The sequence below is a fragment of the Schistosoma haematobium genome, chromosome 5 (assembly GCF_000699445.3).
Source record: "Schistosoma haematobium chromosome 5, whole genome shotgun sequence".
Taxonomy (NCBI): domain Eukaryota; kingdom Metazoa; phylum Platyhelminthes; class Trematoda; order Strigeidida; family Schistosomatidae; genus Schistosoma; species Schistosoma haematobium.
Window position 1 is genome coordinate 173,608 of NC_067200.1, and position 17,331 is coordinate 190,938.

General features: G+C 39.4%; 1 protein-coding gene across 1 annotated transcript; it reads left to right on the top strand.

Moving 5' to 3' along the window:
• The first annotated feature begins 968 nt into the window (after window positions 1–968).
• PHETA1 (Sesquipedalian-1) lies at window positions 969–16,715 on the top strand. Its single transcript, XM_051217251.1, has 3 exons — window positions 969–1,341; window positions 7,446–7,892; window positions 15,062–16,715. The coding sequence occupies exons 2-3, from the start codon at window positions 7,587–7,589 to the stop codon at window positions 15,494–15,496; spliced, it is 741 nt and encodes a 246-aa protein (XP_051064616.1). The 5' UTR covers window positions 969–1,341; window positions 7,446–7,586; the 3' UTR covers window positions 15,497–16,715.
• The last annotated feature ends 616 nt before the right edge of the window (window positions 16,716–17,331 follow it).

Below are 17,331 nucleotides of genomic sequence, written 5' to 3' on the forward strand. Positions count from 1 at the left end.
CGGATAATCAGGTCTACTTTTACGATTAAGTAAAAAAAATGTTAATAACAGAAATGAGGTTAAATTTGTGTTCAAAAAGGGCTCACCAGTTTCGTGCCTTAAGGTAACCCTCGTGCTATTGATAGAAGAAACCAGAGAAGTAGTGAATAGGTCTTTATTTCGATCTTCGCGCAGTCACAGTGGAGCGTGGGATTATCTGTTCAGACAAACAAAGGCTCTCAACATTCAAGATAATAGGGAATATAACGCTTATGAAAAATAAGGAAGTGAATGAATACTTGAACAATACTCTTTTGGTATAAGCTTGGTTGTTTGGGGTCAACTCTTAACCAACCAACTTGAGCTGTTACAAGCCGTGAAATCGGGTCGGGAACTCAAGGTTAAACCTTGTGATAGCACTCATAGACACTTTTTTTTAAATACTTACTTAGGCTCAGTTTAAACACGAATCTCAGGGTTATCATCAAAAAGCTGGAAGCACAATATAGCGGCACAGACTATATGTACATCTTTTACATTTTACTAGTCAGATTCTGGAATTCGCTGACGTCTGATGTGATCCGAGTGAATTCCCAGAAGTCCTTTGATAAGAAGCTTAACGTATTCTAACAGACTTCAAACAGTGATTAACTACAACTTCCCTCTAAATATACCCCGACCTTTCACTTGAGGGCATCAGCAGTCATAGAAGCCCGTAAAGTGAAAGCTTCTATTCCATCCACAAACATAACATCCACTGTAATTTTATCTACCTTATCGAGGGATCAGCGCCCTATATTGTTAAATTCTTAGTAACACCAACTCATCACATTACCACAGTTCACGGGAATTATCGGGTCGTTTGACATTTATATTTATAAACCATGTGTCGTGTGACTAGACTGTCACTGGACATTATTGTGTAATTAGAACCCTACCGAAGCAACAAAAATCGAGCGCAAAGATCGATCGGTTTCTGAGGCTTATGACAAAGAGTAGCGGATATATTGGAAATTGTAGTCTGAAGCGCTGTTTTCCAGTAGTGCGTAACTGAGCTGTAAGTGCTTCCTTGACGTAAGTTTATGGGTATAGTATGTTTCTGTGTATTCTCAAATGAATTGCTCATGCGCTTAAGAAAGCTAGCATTTTGCTTAGTTTCACACAATCAGAGTACAGTAGTTTATTTATCAGATATATTTAAACAGTTGTGTCAACCTCAGAATTTTTTACAAGTTCATATTCTCTTTTGAAGGTTGCAGTATTCACCAATATAATTTACTTCGGGCGTTGAGATTGTAACGTTAAGTTCTGATTCACTTCGGTTGGTAATGGTGGAAATTTATCACTACATGATCTGCTTACGTAAGTAATAATGAAATGTGGAGTTGTGTACACTTTCAAGGAATATGTTTCCAATGTTTTTTTTGAGTTAATTCATTAGCTTTAGTCACCGCTATACCCACTTATGTTGTGGTGGTCCCTATTTATCCTTCTTGACTGGAATCACATGCTTAACGCTTCACACTACTAAATTGAACACTTTGGATGTTCTAATAACGAGTAGGATTACGAATGAAATTTATTCAGAATTGACACAACATTCTAGGGACACCTGTTCTGGGGACTTATATAACCATTCTGCAATCAAAGTTTTACTAATGACTGATTATTTATTAAATTGGAACAACTTTAACATGCAACATATCGACGTTACCTACAACCGACCCATATTTCTCAGTCAGTTGAAACTGAGTATTTTGATGCTAAAGTAACCACATATTATAACCTACCAATAAAATGCGTATAAAATAAAACCACATATCTCTGTATGATTTTACATTTATGGTCAATTTATCCTAGTGTTCAGTGAAAACTACTTACATGAAACAAACTGAAGATTCAGAAAAATAAGCCTCTTATCATATGTCTTAATGGCTTATCATCGACAAACAACTAAAAAGCAGCGTTCGTTTAAATTACAAGTGAAAAATAATAACCGATAGGTACATAAGTATATCCTAATTATTAGAGCGTCTTCACTCCAGTCTTCAGTAATAAGGATAGTAGGTTGGTGAACCTGTAATAATCCTGACACATTGCTTTACAGTGAAGGTCCAGCTTCTCCTTGAAAGTATTCACTGATGGGGCTGATACCACTTGTTCGGATAAGGCGTTCCAATCATTGACTACTCGATGAGAAAAACGGGACCCCACTTTAAGTTTATTAGATCGTGGTTTATGAACCTTCTTGCTATGACCTCGGAGATTATTAGTGCTGGAGAGGGCAAAAAGATAAGACATATTAACACCCAAATCATAATTAAAGATACGAAATGCCAGTATAAGGCCACCTCGTGTCATACGATACGACAAGGGGAAAAGGTTTGGGCATTTTAAACGCTCATCATAAGGGAGTCCAGGAAGACCCTTCACTAATTTCGTTCCCACACGCTGGACACGCTCAAGGGAGTTAGTATCCTTTATCAGGCACGGGCTAGCTACTTGGATACAGTACTCTAAATGTGGTCTTATATATGTGGGATATAAAATTCGAAACGTTTCCTCGTCAAAAGATTTGAACGCTTGGCGAAGTAACCATAACGCACGAAAACCTTTGACAGCGGCTGCTTTGTAATGCGTAGTTGTTTTTAAATCATGACTTACTACTACTCCTAAGTCTTTATGCTCTCGAACGCATGGAAGAGGTTTACCCTCAATAGTATAACGGTAACTATTACCGTGACCGATGTGCATTAGCACACTTCCTAGCATTGATTTCTAAGCCCCACTCCCAAGCACATATAACTAAATCGTCTAAGTCAGCTTGAAGATCCAGATGATCAGCCGCACTTTTTATTGTTCTCCAGATTTTTACATCATCCGCAAACAATAATGTCGACGACCTAAGCAACAGCGGTAACTCATTAACGTAGAGAAGGAAGAGCAGAGAGCCTAAGATGGTGCCTTGGGGTACACCACTTTTGACCGACTTCCAATCGGATAGCGTTCCATTGACCCTCACTCTCTGTCTGCGGTCACATAAGAAGTTTCCTATCCACTCCTGTACAGTACCTAATATTCCGAAGCTCGTGAGCTTCTGCATAAGACCTACGTGTGAAACCTTGTCAAATGCTTTGCTAAAATCTATGAATATCACATCGACAGACAGACCGTTATCTAGGGCTACTGTCCAATCCTCTCTCTCAATAAGCAAGTTAGTCAAGGATGAACGCTTGTTACGAAATCCGTGTTGCTCAGGTGCTAACAGATTGTGTAAATCTATGTGGCTTAGCAACCTAACCCGAATTATCTTTTCAAGTAACTTAACGACTATGCTAGTTAGACTGACAGGCCGGTAGTTAGATACTATCTGTTCCTGACCGTCCTTAAATATAGGACTAACTATAACGTCCTTCCAATCTCTAGGGAGTTGAGCGAGTGAAAGGGACATGTTGAAGAGTGTCGCGAGCGGTTTTGAAATAATGTCCGCAAGAGATAACAGCAACCATGGATGTAACCCGTCAGGGCCCGGTATTTTACCACGTTTGAGGTTAGTTATCAACAGAAGGACAGTTTCCTCAGTCACCTGTACAGGTTCGATGGTTGGTATCTCGGTGTGAGTGGGACAATTATTCGTTACGATAAACGTAGAGTAGACTTCGCTAAAATATTTTGAAAAAGTCTCAGGTTTTGCTCGATCTGATTCAGCTAGTAAATCTGAATTTTCGTGTAACAGTAACGGGGGAATACCATCACTACGTTTCATTCGCCGTTTAACATACGAAAACAATCGTTTTGGACAAGTATGGCTATCATATACTAACTGTAGTTCGTAAGTGGTACGGGATTTGGCTATGGTTCTCTTACAGATACTACGGAATTTTCGGTACTCACGCTTAAATGGTGCATGACCTGTCAACAAGAATAAGTCCCAGAAATGTTTCCTACGCTTTAACAGCTTCCGGGTTTCCTTATTAATCCATGGAGGGCAATGTGATAGCTTATGTGTTGGCTATGGGATAAACGGCGACGTTATGGACTCGAATGTAACCTTAAACTTATTCCATTCATCTTCGATCAATCCATCCACGTCGACCGACCAATCAGTCGAGATAGCTCAGTTTCTGATTGCCGGAATATTGGCTCGCCAGATATCGGGACAGGGTGAACCAGATACGAATTTTATACCATGTGTCTTAAGCTTAAAGTGAATTACAACGTGATCACTGTTCACTAGTGGGGGAAGGTGCTGAATATCAAAGACATCCTCACGGTGGTGGGTGAGGGCGAGGCCCAGCAGTGACGGATCATGATTGAAATCAATATGTGTCGGTTTTGTGATACATTTCACAAGTGCACACTGAATAACGGTAGATAAAAGGTCGCTATCGAAACCATTACCTGGAGCTGTGAGCTCTATCCAGCTAATATGAGGTGCGTTGAAGTCCCCAATGGTGAGACAACATTCTGTCATACTCCAAGAACAGATGTGTCTTAAGATAAAGTCATCAGCAAGACAAAACGGGCTACGGTATAATCCCCCTATAGTCACTAACCCATTTCTAGATCTAATCTTACAACATGCAACCTCACATGTGCCACTGATATGAGCCTCTGATATGGTTGATTGTATACGAAAGTGATTCCTAACGTATAATATTATACCTCCCTCTTTGAGACTTGAAACTCTATCACTTCTAATAAAGATATAGCCTGCAATGATGGGAGAACAGTCTATATCTACTGTGAACCAAGTTTCTGTAACAACGATTATATCAGGACATAATACTTCCACCATCAGACTTAGCTCGGACGTTTTATTTCTAAGACTACGAGCGTTCGTGTAGCACACACTTAAGGTGTTTTGGCAGTCCATCGTTCTACCGATACAGGCTTCGGGAGCATTGGCTTCCAAGACCTGACTACCCGAAAACCCTTAATGGTAAGCTTATTTTCGCCATTTAACTTGCGAGGTCTTAATTCAGTAAGAGCATTCTTCCACTTGATTCGATCCTCAAGTGGCCAATCTGGTCGAATATGGATATCTGAGTCACGAGTTTGTAGTGCGTTTTTCAATAATATGTCTCTTTCTTCAAAACTCCCGAGAACCAGCATCAGGATTCTTCGTGGTTGGGTCTCGCCTCCAACCCATTTACCAAGTCGTATTACTTTTGTAATATGTACCCCTGGAACCTCTTCATGTAGTACATTTCTTACCACAGACTCCACTAACTGCAGGTCATGTGCATGTCTTCTAGCAGGGTCGTTGTCTTTCGACTCCTTTAGATTCCAAATAACTAAACTAGGAGGGGGTTTAGCTTCCTTTGAAATTGTGTTAACAGCTTTCGACCGTGACGTTAGATCCTGTATATTAACTACTGGTATCTTACAATTAGTTTTTATTGTAACAGAGTCCTGGGAGTCGAGCGAGTGACTCACAACAATGTTAGACGAAGCTTTACTTTGGGACTTTGGCGGATTGGTCTGAGAGTCCACCAAGGACTTATCAAGTAAACAGTCATTAGTTTTAGCTGTCTTTCCTACTCTTCCGCGTTTTCGCGTCGTCCATTTTCCATCAGTCGAAACATCTACATTAGAACAACTCGGGACAGTAGTTGTCTTATCTGGATCACCAGTCGCAGCTGTAGCAATATGGCCACCAACGTCTAATGAGGTGTCACTCACTAATCGTTTCGGGGGAGAACGTTTAACTAAAGGTTGCACAGGTAAATGTCTGACAGCATTTACGACACTAACTCAATCTTCGCCATCAGTACCAATGTTACCAGTACGGCCCTCATCAACCTTCTTATTAGTCAACATCAGGAGGCTAATTGCTTCCTGGATGAGTAATGTTTTGCTCGAGCATTAAAAACTACAAAGCCAATGAGAGTTGAGCTTTGAGCACCTTTTATATGCAGTGGGGTTTAATCGGGTGCACATCTTGTGGAACCACTTATTACACTCATCACATTGCATCCCTTCCTCCACGGGGAATAAGCAACATGGTTGTCCACAGTTATGAGCAGAGCTAGCCATCTCGAAAATTAACTACAACGGTGACACAAACAGGATATGTAAAAGAATTCTCAAACCTTAACTAAGTAAATCAAGTAAAAGTCGACCAAGTATGCTTCGATGCAATAAATACACAAAAGCAAAATCGAAACACTCAATACAATATCACTTTAACTGGAATAGATGCAATTAAAGTGTAAACAGTAGTTTTGATGCGTAATTTACGATCAAAAAAGTTAATTAACTCAAGGAGAAACAATACCACTGTCCTTTTAAATAGAGCGTGGTTCGGCAGATTGTAGATTTTAACTTTGGTTCATCTGAGTTTTATCAGTTGGGTAGCATCGTCAGCCTCCACACAGACGATGTGACTTTTAACAGTACAAAAACATGTACATTTTATGGATGTTAGCATCAAAGGGCTTATTATTATTAGTTCTAAACTATGCTACTTAGTGTATCTATATGACAGAATTGATGTATTAGCGGACCATCAGATCCACTTTTATATACTCCAAGTTGAACCACACTCTGTGTGAGGGTTCGAAAACCATCCAGCTGCATTTTCATGCTGATTTGTAAATTTCGTTCTCTGGTCGAAAGTCAAGATACTTGGATGAATATAGTCGAGGAAACTATCTAGATGGATTCCTAGTGACCATTTTCAAACGTCTCTCGATTTTCATAGTTTCAGATATAATTTATTATTTATTTCAACACATAAATATTGGTACGAGAGGGCATCAATTATACATGCGCCACACCATATTTGTGTGTGTGGGCTGTGATACTGCCTGGGTGCCCAGACCGAAGCAGGTGGTTTTCTTAGAGGGCTAAAAATGGAGCCTTTGATTTAAAGGTCTGACCCACAAGGTAGTGGAGCATCGTCAGGAGATGCATTCCCATGGTAGCCGGTGACCAACGATTAGTTTATACGCCATTCGTTCACTCAGGATACTGGAGCCCATTTGCACCATTGTTTTGAGATCTGGTTAAAGCGCCGGACATTCGCTTTTCGTCCTCTCATTTTCGTAAATAACACCCCCGCCACGAGAAGGCAGTGAATAGGACTTCCCTGGCAGAGGCTGTATACGCGTGGCTGTGTGAGAGCATTTCGAGAGGGAGGGCGGGCCCACCCCACTCTAGACCATACCAGGGCATTCGGGGGCAATCTATGAAGTACTCAAGTTGTGACCAAACCTTGAATTACAAGAACATAGTCCACTCTGCTTCGGTCAAGACCTTCGAGTAGTATCTCTAACTCATTCGAAACATGTTTTGGCCATGACGTATTGCGTGTATCCTTCATTAATTATCAAAATGTATTTTTTTAAAGCAAACAATTCAATATGTCTCATCGCTATTAGCTAGTTATTCACACAGTAATTTTCCCAGTGTCCTTATCCCAGCCTTTTCTAAAAATATATCTTTTTTTGATTTCTCTACAGGTACATAAAGTTCCAAATGAACAACCAGTCCTCAAAACTTCATTTCTGCTTTAAGGTAGTGTTGGGTTTTCAGTGAGAGGTTATGTTGCATGAGTTATTTTTGACCAAATTGAACACTCCATGATTTAATCTCATTTGTCAATGCCTATTTTCAACCCTAAAACAGTTACAAATTTCCTGACTTATGAAAAAGAGGAAAAAGTGGGCTTTCTATGGAAAAAGCGTTCAGAACAGAAAAAATCTTACAAAAAACGTTACTTCATATTGTGTGGTAATATTTTAGCGTATTTTGATAAGAAATTGGATAAGGAACCATTGGGTATTATATTTTTGGATTGTCATATTGTTGAAATGTTGGATGATTTGAAAATGGCAATACGATTCAGAGGACCCGGCGAGTTATCTCGCAGTTATATTTTAAAGGGTGAAACAGCTGAGGATATTGAAGTGAGTTTCTTTCGAAGGAAGCCATTTTTTGTATGCCTTCGTTACCCAGGTTCCCTTATATGACCTTTGCGTTTTCTGGGTCAAACGGGAGAAAGGAAATAAAGTAAATCTTATTAACATTAAATATGCAGCCTTTGTTATTAACTTATCACTTCATAACATATCCGATACACACAAGTTCTGATAAATATTCATTTCTGTCCTGTCTTGAAAATAGAATATATGCCACTTACTTGTTGGTATTTCATCTGGTTATTCTACTTATCGAGTTTCTCTTGCAATCATTGGGATTGTTTTTTCATTACATATTTATCTACTGTTTTTTCTAACCACAACTTCAGTCAGTCAGTCAGTTATAACGTAGGACCAGGTACATATATACATTGGTTGAAGTTGCCATGCCTCATTAATACAACAAGATGAACACCGGATTCATAAAAGTAGTTAATTCAGAGGTCGTAATATCTAAAAGAAAGATTGCAATAAGGATATAATACAGAAAGAAAGAATTAGTTTGTAGAAGGAAAGATATGAAGCAATTTTAATCTCTTAATTTAAGGGAAGATAGAGAGTGTATACACCGACGCCATTGTGATCGATTCTGAGCCATGTCACCAAGAGTCTCCAACCACAACTTCAACATTTTATCCATTTTTCGAGATAATGTGTCTGGACTCCGATATTAGAAAACGACATATCATGTATTCATCCTCTCTCCTTGGAGTTAAATTTTTAACTATTTAAGTCACTACTAATTTTTCGTAAGACTAAAATATTTTCAAACTTAATGAGTATTCCGTTTTGTCCAATTCGTAATACCAATCGAACTCAATCGGTCCGTTAAGTTTGTCATTTACCTCCAACCATTTAACGTCAACACAATTTGCATTACGATGTTGAGTCACATTCTATTTTGTTACAAAGTCTGTAAATATAACCTGATCAGCGACTAGCATTAAACACCTTTATATTGGTTATTTCTCAGTTATTCACTAGCGTATATTTCAACCTTTGTTCAAAATACCTCAAATTTCGATTAAGTTAACAAAGTTTTCAAAATGTACTTATTTCTTCATTCCTTCAACGTTTATAAAATTTCACCTTAAATGAGTGGTTTAATCAGTGTGTTGTAAAATATACGAACTTTGGAAGTTCATTGGTGTCATTATTCACCGAATTTAATGAAATATTTCACCAAAGATAATATTGGTCGGGTGTATTTACTTGAGGTTATGGGAATAATTCATCTTCACAGTAGAGCAATCAAATATGATGTTACTTAAGTATATGGTCAACAAACATCAACCTATACTCATCAACTATTAATAGTTGATAGTCGAAGCTGCTACCTTGACGCGGTGGTCGGGCTTGCCTATCGTGATGACCCAACCGAGCTATATTGGCTGGAACATATGTTCCTCAGGTTCTACCATGCCAGGCAGGTCGATTGGCGAACGGTAAGACTAAAAGCAGCAACTCAAGGTCTGAGGGCGAAGTCGTACTGCTGACTGTAGAGAGGTGTGACAGCAGTAAGGTGTTTCCCTCGGACAACCAGCATGACAGCGATGCTGCCTTCCCACATGGAGGGGTGGGGTTAGAAAAGGTAGACCCTAAAAATGCACACCTCACCTTACCTCACGGATTTCCGTCTCCGGCGGTAAGGCCCCTTGAAGAACGGAGGTAACACGTCAAAAACCTTCCACAAAAAGGCCGTGCGCGACCGGCCTCAAGCAGTTGTCCCTTGGGCTCTGCGGTCACGCTCCCAGGTCGTTAAGACCAACACTAATCCAATTTCCTTTTCAGGTTCCTCAAGAAATACCCTTCCACGGTGTGGGCAGCCGGGAAGTGACATCAGCCCTCATACCCGTAACAGCACAAGAGACCAGGTTGGTCACATTCAAATCCTTCCTACACCTCCTAATACCTCTCTTATCCTCCCGACTAACCCTCCTCACGTCTCTTTATCACCTCGCACCGCTAGGGCAAACGATTCGAGTACGTGGAACGCTATTCCTGGTCTCCTGAAACCACGCTCTAAACTACACGTAGGAGCTTTTAACGTACGAACACTGTGCCAAATAGGACAGCAGGCTTCCTTAGCTAAAACTTTAGAATCTCGCGCCATCGATGTGTGCTGCGTCTCCGAAACGCGCATACAGGATCCAAGTAGCGTCATTCATTTGACCTCACCATGCCAAAATAAAGAACCGACTCGATTTACGCTTCGTGTATCTGGAAGCCCTGATTCTGCTTCCCGTGGCCTCGCCGGCGTAGGTGTAGCATTGAGTTCTAGGGCAGAACTAGCTCTCTTAGAGTGGATCCCAGTAAACAGTCGTTTGTGCGCTGTCCGACTGAACAGAACAGTAAGAATCCGGAAAGACAGGGACACTCGTCGTTGCCTCTTCGTCGTCTCTGCTTATTCTCCCACTGACTGCAGCGCAGATGATGTAAAAGATGAGTTTTACAGAAAGCTTTCGGACCTTCTCCGAAAAACTAAGCGCTCGGATGTAGTAATAGTGGCTGGTGACTTTAATGCTCAAGTAGGTAAACTAAGCGATAGGGAAAGACACCTAGGTGGATCTTATGGTGTCGTGGCTCAAAGAACAGATAATGGCGACCGTCTGTTGCAGCTATGCTCAGATAACCGTCTGTTGCTTGCAAATACTAACTTCAAGCATAAGGAAAAACATCTTTTAACATGGCGACCCCCTAATTCGTCCCAACGTTGGACCCAAATAGATCACATCGCTATCAGCCACCGATGGAGGGGCTCGATAGAAGACTATCGCTCATTCTGGAGCACATGCCTAGATTCAGATCATGCTCTAGTGCGAGCGCGTATTTGCTTGCGTCTTACTGGACGTAGGAAAGATGCTGCAAGGAAACCTCTTAGGGGCCTACTTAATGATAGTCAAGCTAAGAGTACATTTCAGGAACAACTAGGAAAACAGTTAGGCAGCCATGTATGTGATGCCCACCCCGATGCAGTATGGAATGATATCCGAAAAGCTGTGGAAACAGCAGTGATATCTGCTAGTAAGGTAAACCAGAAGGTTAGGGAGCAACACTGGATCTCAGCAGCATCTATCTCACTGATAAATGCTCGGAAACACATTCCACCTGGCTCTGAACATAATGAAGAGCGGAGTCAGCTTAAGCGCAAGCTGACAAGAAGTCTGCGCAATGATCGCGAACAGTGGTGGGTAGCGAAAGCAAGAGAGATGGAAAAGGCAGCGGCAATAGGTAATAGCAGACAATTGTTCAGACTCGTTAAGGAAACCGGAATTAGGAGCCCGACCGTTAGCGAAACAATCTCAGAGAAAGATGGACATATTATTCATTCTCAATCCAGGAGATTGGATCGATGGGCAGAACACTTTAGGGATCAGTTCAACTGGCCTTCAGCCACACTTCGGTTTCCCACGATCTCTAGTCAACCTGAATGGGAAGTTAATGTAAGTCCTCCGTCCCTTTACGTAGTTGAAAAAGCCATAGGAAATCTGAAACGAGGGAGAGCAGCAGGCCCTGACAGGTTTACTCCTGAGATTTTTAAGGATGGTGGTCCAGTATTAGCATTGAGATTAACCGAGGTCTTAGGTAGAATTTGGGAACTGGACGTAATCCCATCTGACTGGTCTCAATCACTGATTGTGCCAGTTTTTAAGAAAAGGACAAAAGTCCTCTTGTGACAATCACAGAGGAATCAGTTTGACTAATATAGTGTCTAAAATATTAGCTTCAATAATACTTCGACGCCTAACTAAAGCTCGTGAAGAGCAGACTAGAGAAAACCAGGCTGGTTTTCGACCTGGACGTGGTTGTATAGATCAGATATTCACACTACGTCAGGTTCTAGAACACAGACACACATTCAGACGCCCCACAATGGTAGTATTTCTCGACCTTAAGGCGGCATTCGACTCTATTGATCGTGAGGTTCTATGGCAGTGTTTGTCACTGAAAGGAGTATTAAAGAAGTACATTAACCTTTTAAAGGCTCTCTACTCGAACACAACTGGTAGAGTGAGAGCTTATGGCGAACTGTCATCAGAATTGATCACCTCAAGTGGTGTTCGTCAGGGCTGTCCACTCTCTCCATTCTTGTTCAACTTTGTCATTGACGTACTTTTAGAGATAACACTCTCCTCATCTAAATTTACAGGGGTTGAACTTCTACCAGGAGGTTCACTTGTTGACTTAGAATATGCAGATGACATAGTTTTATTTGGTAAAGACGCTGACAAAATGCAGAGTCTTCTGACCACTCTAAGCAACAATGCAAACATGTTCGGGATGCTATTCTCTCCCTCGAAATGCAAAATGTTGCTTCAGGATTGGGTTGCATTGACACCCGAACTAGTGATAGGGAGTGAAGTAGTTGAGTGTGTCGACCGCTTCACTTATCTTGGAAGTCTCATCAGCCCTTGTGGTTTAGTGTGTGACGAAATCTCAGCACGGATACAGAAGGCTCGAATAGCTTTTGCCAACTTGCGTCACTTATGGCGTAGGCGAGATATCCGTCTATCAACCAAAGGACGTGTTTACTGCGCAGCAGTTCGTCCCGTCCTACTTTATGGCAGTGAAACATGGCCGGTAAGAGTAGAGGATATTCGTAGGTTACTAGTATTCGATCATAGGTGTCTTCGAAACATTGCTCGTATATCATGGGACCATCGAGTAAGTAACACAGTTGTTAGGAAACGGGTACTAGGTAAGGATGGCAAATCAATTGATGACGTAGTGAAACTTCATCAGTTGAGATGGCTGGGACACGTGTTACGTATGCCCAACGATCGACTACCTCGACGTGCTATGTTCAGTGGTATAGGAGTAGTTTGGAAGAAAGCTAGGGGCGGCCAAACCAAAACATGGCACAAGTCCATGAAGTCACTGAGAAGTGGACTGAGTCATGTTGGTAGGTGTAGACTACCTGGTTGGGGACCGCGAGATGACAGCAACCGATGGTTAGAGACCCTGAATGACATGGCTCAAAATCGTTTGCAATGGCGCAGGTGCATCCACTCTCTGTGTTCTCCCAAATTCTAATCTTCTGAATTCTTCATATCCCTTTTTTCCTCTTTCCAAATTTCTTTCACTGTATTATACTCTATAAATAACATCTCCAAACCCTAATCTTCCCGATTACTGCTTATACTCTTACTACCTCTACCACTACGGGATTTGAATCGACAAGTGCATCTCTGTGCTAATGTGGTGTGGCAACTCGAACTGATGTACGTACGTACGAAGTTCTACGTTGTTACTGACTGACTGACAACTATTAATGGTAAACGAGTCTACAATACCGATCTAACTTGGTCCAGTAAATATGTTCACCAACACATTCAAGTAGTATAAAATGTTTAGATTTCTTCTCTGTAGAGTTTACTTTTAAATAACACGTAGCTCTATATGGGTTACCTATCAACTTCGTTTTCGTGCAAATTGACTCCATTTTTACATTCTATTGCTTGATTAATGCTGAAAACTAGAGCACATATTCTGTCGCTAATTATTGAGTAATCGTTAAGATCTAATATCGTTTCAGCTTCATAAATCCGGGTATACTAAACAGGATAATGAAGACTGACCGTTTACAAAAGCTTTTATTTTCTGCAGAAAAGGCTAATATTATTAAATAACACGCCTGTTTATATGGTTACTTAAGAAGCTTGGAAACTAGGACGAAAACTAGGTAATTAACATGTGAGTTTAATTCATTTGTATTGGTCGTCTGAATCTTCTCGTTGATATTTAGGATTGCAATTGTTCAGTCACTTTCGGCATATGTGCATCCTGTGCGGATTGTCCATACATTGCCATTAAGTCACTAGTAATATAAGCAGAGATGGATGGCGGCTAGTAGTAAAATCTAGGACGCGCGTTTCATCTTATATGGAATTTGTCAGCTGAATATGTTTTTATCTAAGAGACTGATCCATTAAAGTACTCAATATCAATGGAAAGATTTAAAACAACTAATACAAATGAATTAGACTTCACCCCCCTTCACAAGCCATTGGCTATCTGTACTTAATAGCTAAGTGAAAGACGCGATTATGTTTGAAGCGATCAGTACTGGATTTGAGCCCCTGAGTGAATATCAACTCTGGAATGTAGGTAAATTCAGGTAATGAGCCCCAACTACGACTAAACGCGAGTTTTGGATTCCTGCGGGAACAAATGGCGTACGAACCAATCGTTGGTCACCGGCTATCTTGGGGCGGCATCTCCTTACGATGCTCCACTGCCTTGTGGATCAGACCTTCAGGTCGAAGGCTTGAACTGTGGCCCCCTAAGATAACCACCTGCTTCGGTCTGGGCATCCGAGCAGTATCACAGCCCGTACACAAATATGATGAACTGTCGACAATTATGGAAAATACTTTTCTTGCTTCAACTATTAATCAAACGATTCACATTATTATTATTGCTATTGTTATTATTTACTACATCATTTATTCACTCTCTTTTATTCCTACTCTGTCTATCCTTATTTTTCGACTTATACAGCAGCTCGTCTATGGTGGAAATTCGGTTCTATCTAAACGTTCTCGTGTAGAGACGTTATCAGATATGGCTCAGAATAGAAGCCAGTGGCGATCCTGCTGTAACCTTTTACTTTCGTCATAAAAAGTGGTTGCTTCTTCCTTAACTGAAAGATCTCTTCTGGGTGTACGTTTCTGTTTCCCCCATTATTATTATTACACTACCTTTCACTAATCTGTTCGTTATCGTTTTTTTTACGCTCCTTACCTTTTTTTCCTTCTCTGCAAATTCTCATTGTTTTGTGTGGCGCATATATATTTGGTGCCCTCCTGTACCAATATTTATGTGTTTAAATAAATAAAAATAAATTTGGATTCCACTGCTAGACACTATCTACCTCTGTTTATAACATGGGAAGTTAAGTGTGAGGTGATTGTAAGGTTTACAGTTTCTGTATCCACAGTGGATTTAAAGCACTAGAATATATGAATTTAACTAATGAAACTAAGAAATCGTTATTCATGGTATATTCTTCAAAATAAGCTCACTAATATTAGTTCACATTCGGTAGTTGTGTGCAAACAAGTAGTCATTATCTCAATTTTTCTGTGTTGATTTACTTAACTTTGCTTTATTTCAATATGTTTTTCTTTATTTTGTACACTTTATACTTTTCCAAGGATTGGATGCGTGCTATCAGTAGATGTAGTATTGAATTTATTACTTTAACTCTTGAAGATTTAGAGGATCACTACAAAGCACTGACTACAGTAAAACAAACAAATACAGATCAGAAATCATCACCATCTACATTAATTGGAAATAATAATAATAATTCAACTGTTTCAGCTGTTAAGTCTTCAATATTTTCTAGACGTTCGAATCCGTTTAATAAAAGTAATAGTGTTACTGGCACTAGTTACGATATCGATCCTACTGGGTTTAATAGTCAATCACGCAAATTGTGTCCATCCAGTAGTTCCAATGGTTTATTAAATCAAACCACATCGTCCTCTATAAATCATACTCAATGGTTATTAACACAGAATTGGGAACAATTAAATTCTCGTTTAAAAGCTCAATTCATGATATTTGACAACAAAACTGACACATGAACAAATTAATTACCATTAAATTTCATTTCTGTTTTATATAATTTGTATAGTTTTGTTAGTAGACTTTGGCTCAATGCTCAATGTAAATATAATTTTTATTTACTTTGAATTAGTACTATTGTTATCTACTCCAAATCTTTGACTAACGTTTTAGTATCAGACTACTTAATTTAATGGTTTCAGCTACGTAACTTCAATGCATAAACCATTTCTCAGTTTAAGTATTTGTGTTGAATAAATGCTAGAATTATGTTTTTTTCCACTTTTTCAGCATACAAATAGTGTACCATTGCAAAACTGAAGCTCATTATTATCCAGCTTTGTTTTTTATTTATACTTATTACTGTACATCCAAGTATATTTGAATGCTCAATTATTTCGGTTAACTATTAAAAGGTTGTTATATGTGGTTCATTCAAACATAAATGGCAAAAGAACTCTACTTATTAGTTTGTTTTCACGCTTTTATAGATAGTAATACGTTTAATAATTACGTATTAACAGTTAAACTTGTTGACTGATTGTCAGAAAGATAGTCTACAAAATAAAATGATTATGTGTTCTTTTTTTCGCAGTCAGTTTCAATCGATTTCTGACAACTAATTGATTTAAGGTTGTAACAGATCTTGGGGCGTAGATGAAATGTCCTCCTGATAGCATAGGGTCGAGTACACCAAAAAACCAACTCGTTCTGCTCTACTTTAAGGTTTTTAAACATAGTCTTTAAATGTACGGAATATTCGCAGGTTACCATTATTTGACTATAGATAAATTCAAAGTATTGCTTGCATATGTTGAAATTATCGAGTGAGCAATACTGAGGTTTAGGCGCAGGGTATTATGTCAAGATTACAAATCGGTTGATGAAATAGTGAACCTTCTTTGACTGGGGTAGTTAAGATATGTTTTATGTACACTAACCATCACTTCCTTTACGAACTGTGTTGGCTGATGTGGAATAGTAGATTAGAGGAACACTGGAAGCAACCAAACCAAAACGTAGCATCAGTCCACGAAATTATTGACTGTTGAACTAGCTTTGTAGTTGGGTACAGACTATTTGGTTGAGGTCTATGCGATCACTACAATCAATTGTTGGAGAATTTAAGTGACGTGGCTCGGAATCAATCGAAGTGTGTCATATGCGTACACTCTTTGTCCTCTTTTGGATTTAAAGTGTTAAGACTTATGCTTTTTTATTTCACAAGTTCATATTATGCCTTTTCAAATTTTATCTTCCATATCCCATATTTTCTATCACTACTAATACTGGTATTGTTAATACTTCTACTAATCTGGATCTATTTTGATAAATTCATCTCGCTATGCAGATATTGTTTAGGAACTTCAACCAATACACACGTGTACCAGATTCCGTTTTAACTTTGACTGATTGATTTATATAGTCGATCTCAACATCCTCTCCATCAGATGATCGTTTTTAATGATAATTATCTATTCTATATCAGTGTTGCTTGACACCATCTGTACCACGTTTTGCTGGTGCGTTCATGCACTTTGCTAGTAATTCACCACTCTAACCTACCTCACTAACTAGAATAAAAACACCAGTTTTGCGGTTGAAACTTTTTGAAGCTGATCAGTTGAAAAACAACTAAATTATATTAAGTTTATTGACTTAGTCAGTCAGTCAGCTACAACGTATGACCAGGCACATATATTCATCGGTCCGAGTTGCCATACCTCATCAGCATAACAGGATGAACACCAAATTCATAGAAGTAGTTACTTCAATGGTAGTACCATATATAAGAAAGATTGTACATAAAGATGTAGTAAAGGAAGAAATAATTAGTTCATGGAAAAAAAGTATA

Coding starts and splice junctions, on each gene's coding strand:
- PHETA1 (XM_051217251.1), top strand. CDS start 7,587: ATGCCTATTTTCAACCCTAAAACAGTTACAAATTTCCTGACTTATGAA. Junction 7,893..15,061: donor AAACAGCTGAGGATATTGAA/GTGAGTTTCTTT, acceptor TACTTTTCCAAG/GATTGGATGCGTGCTATCAG.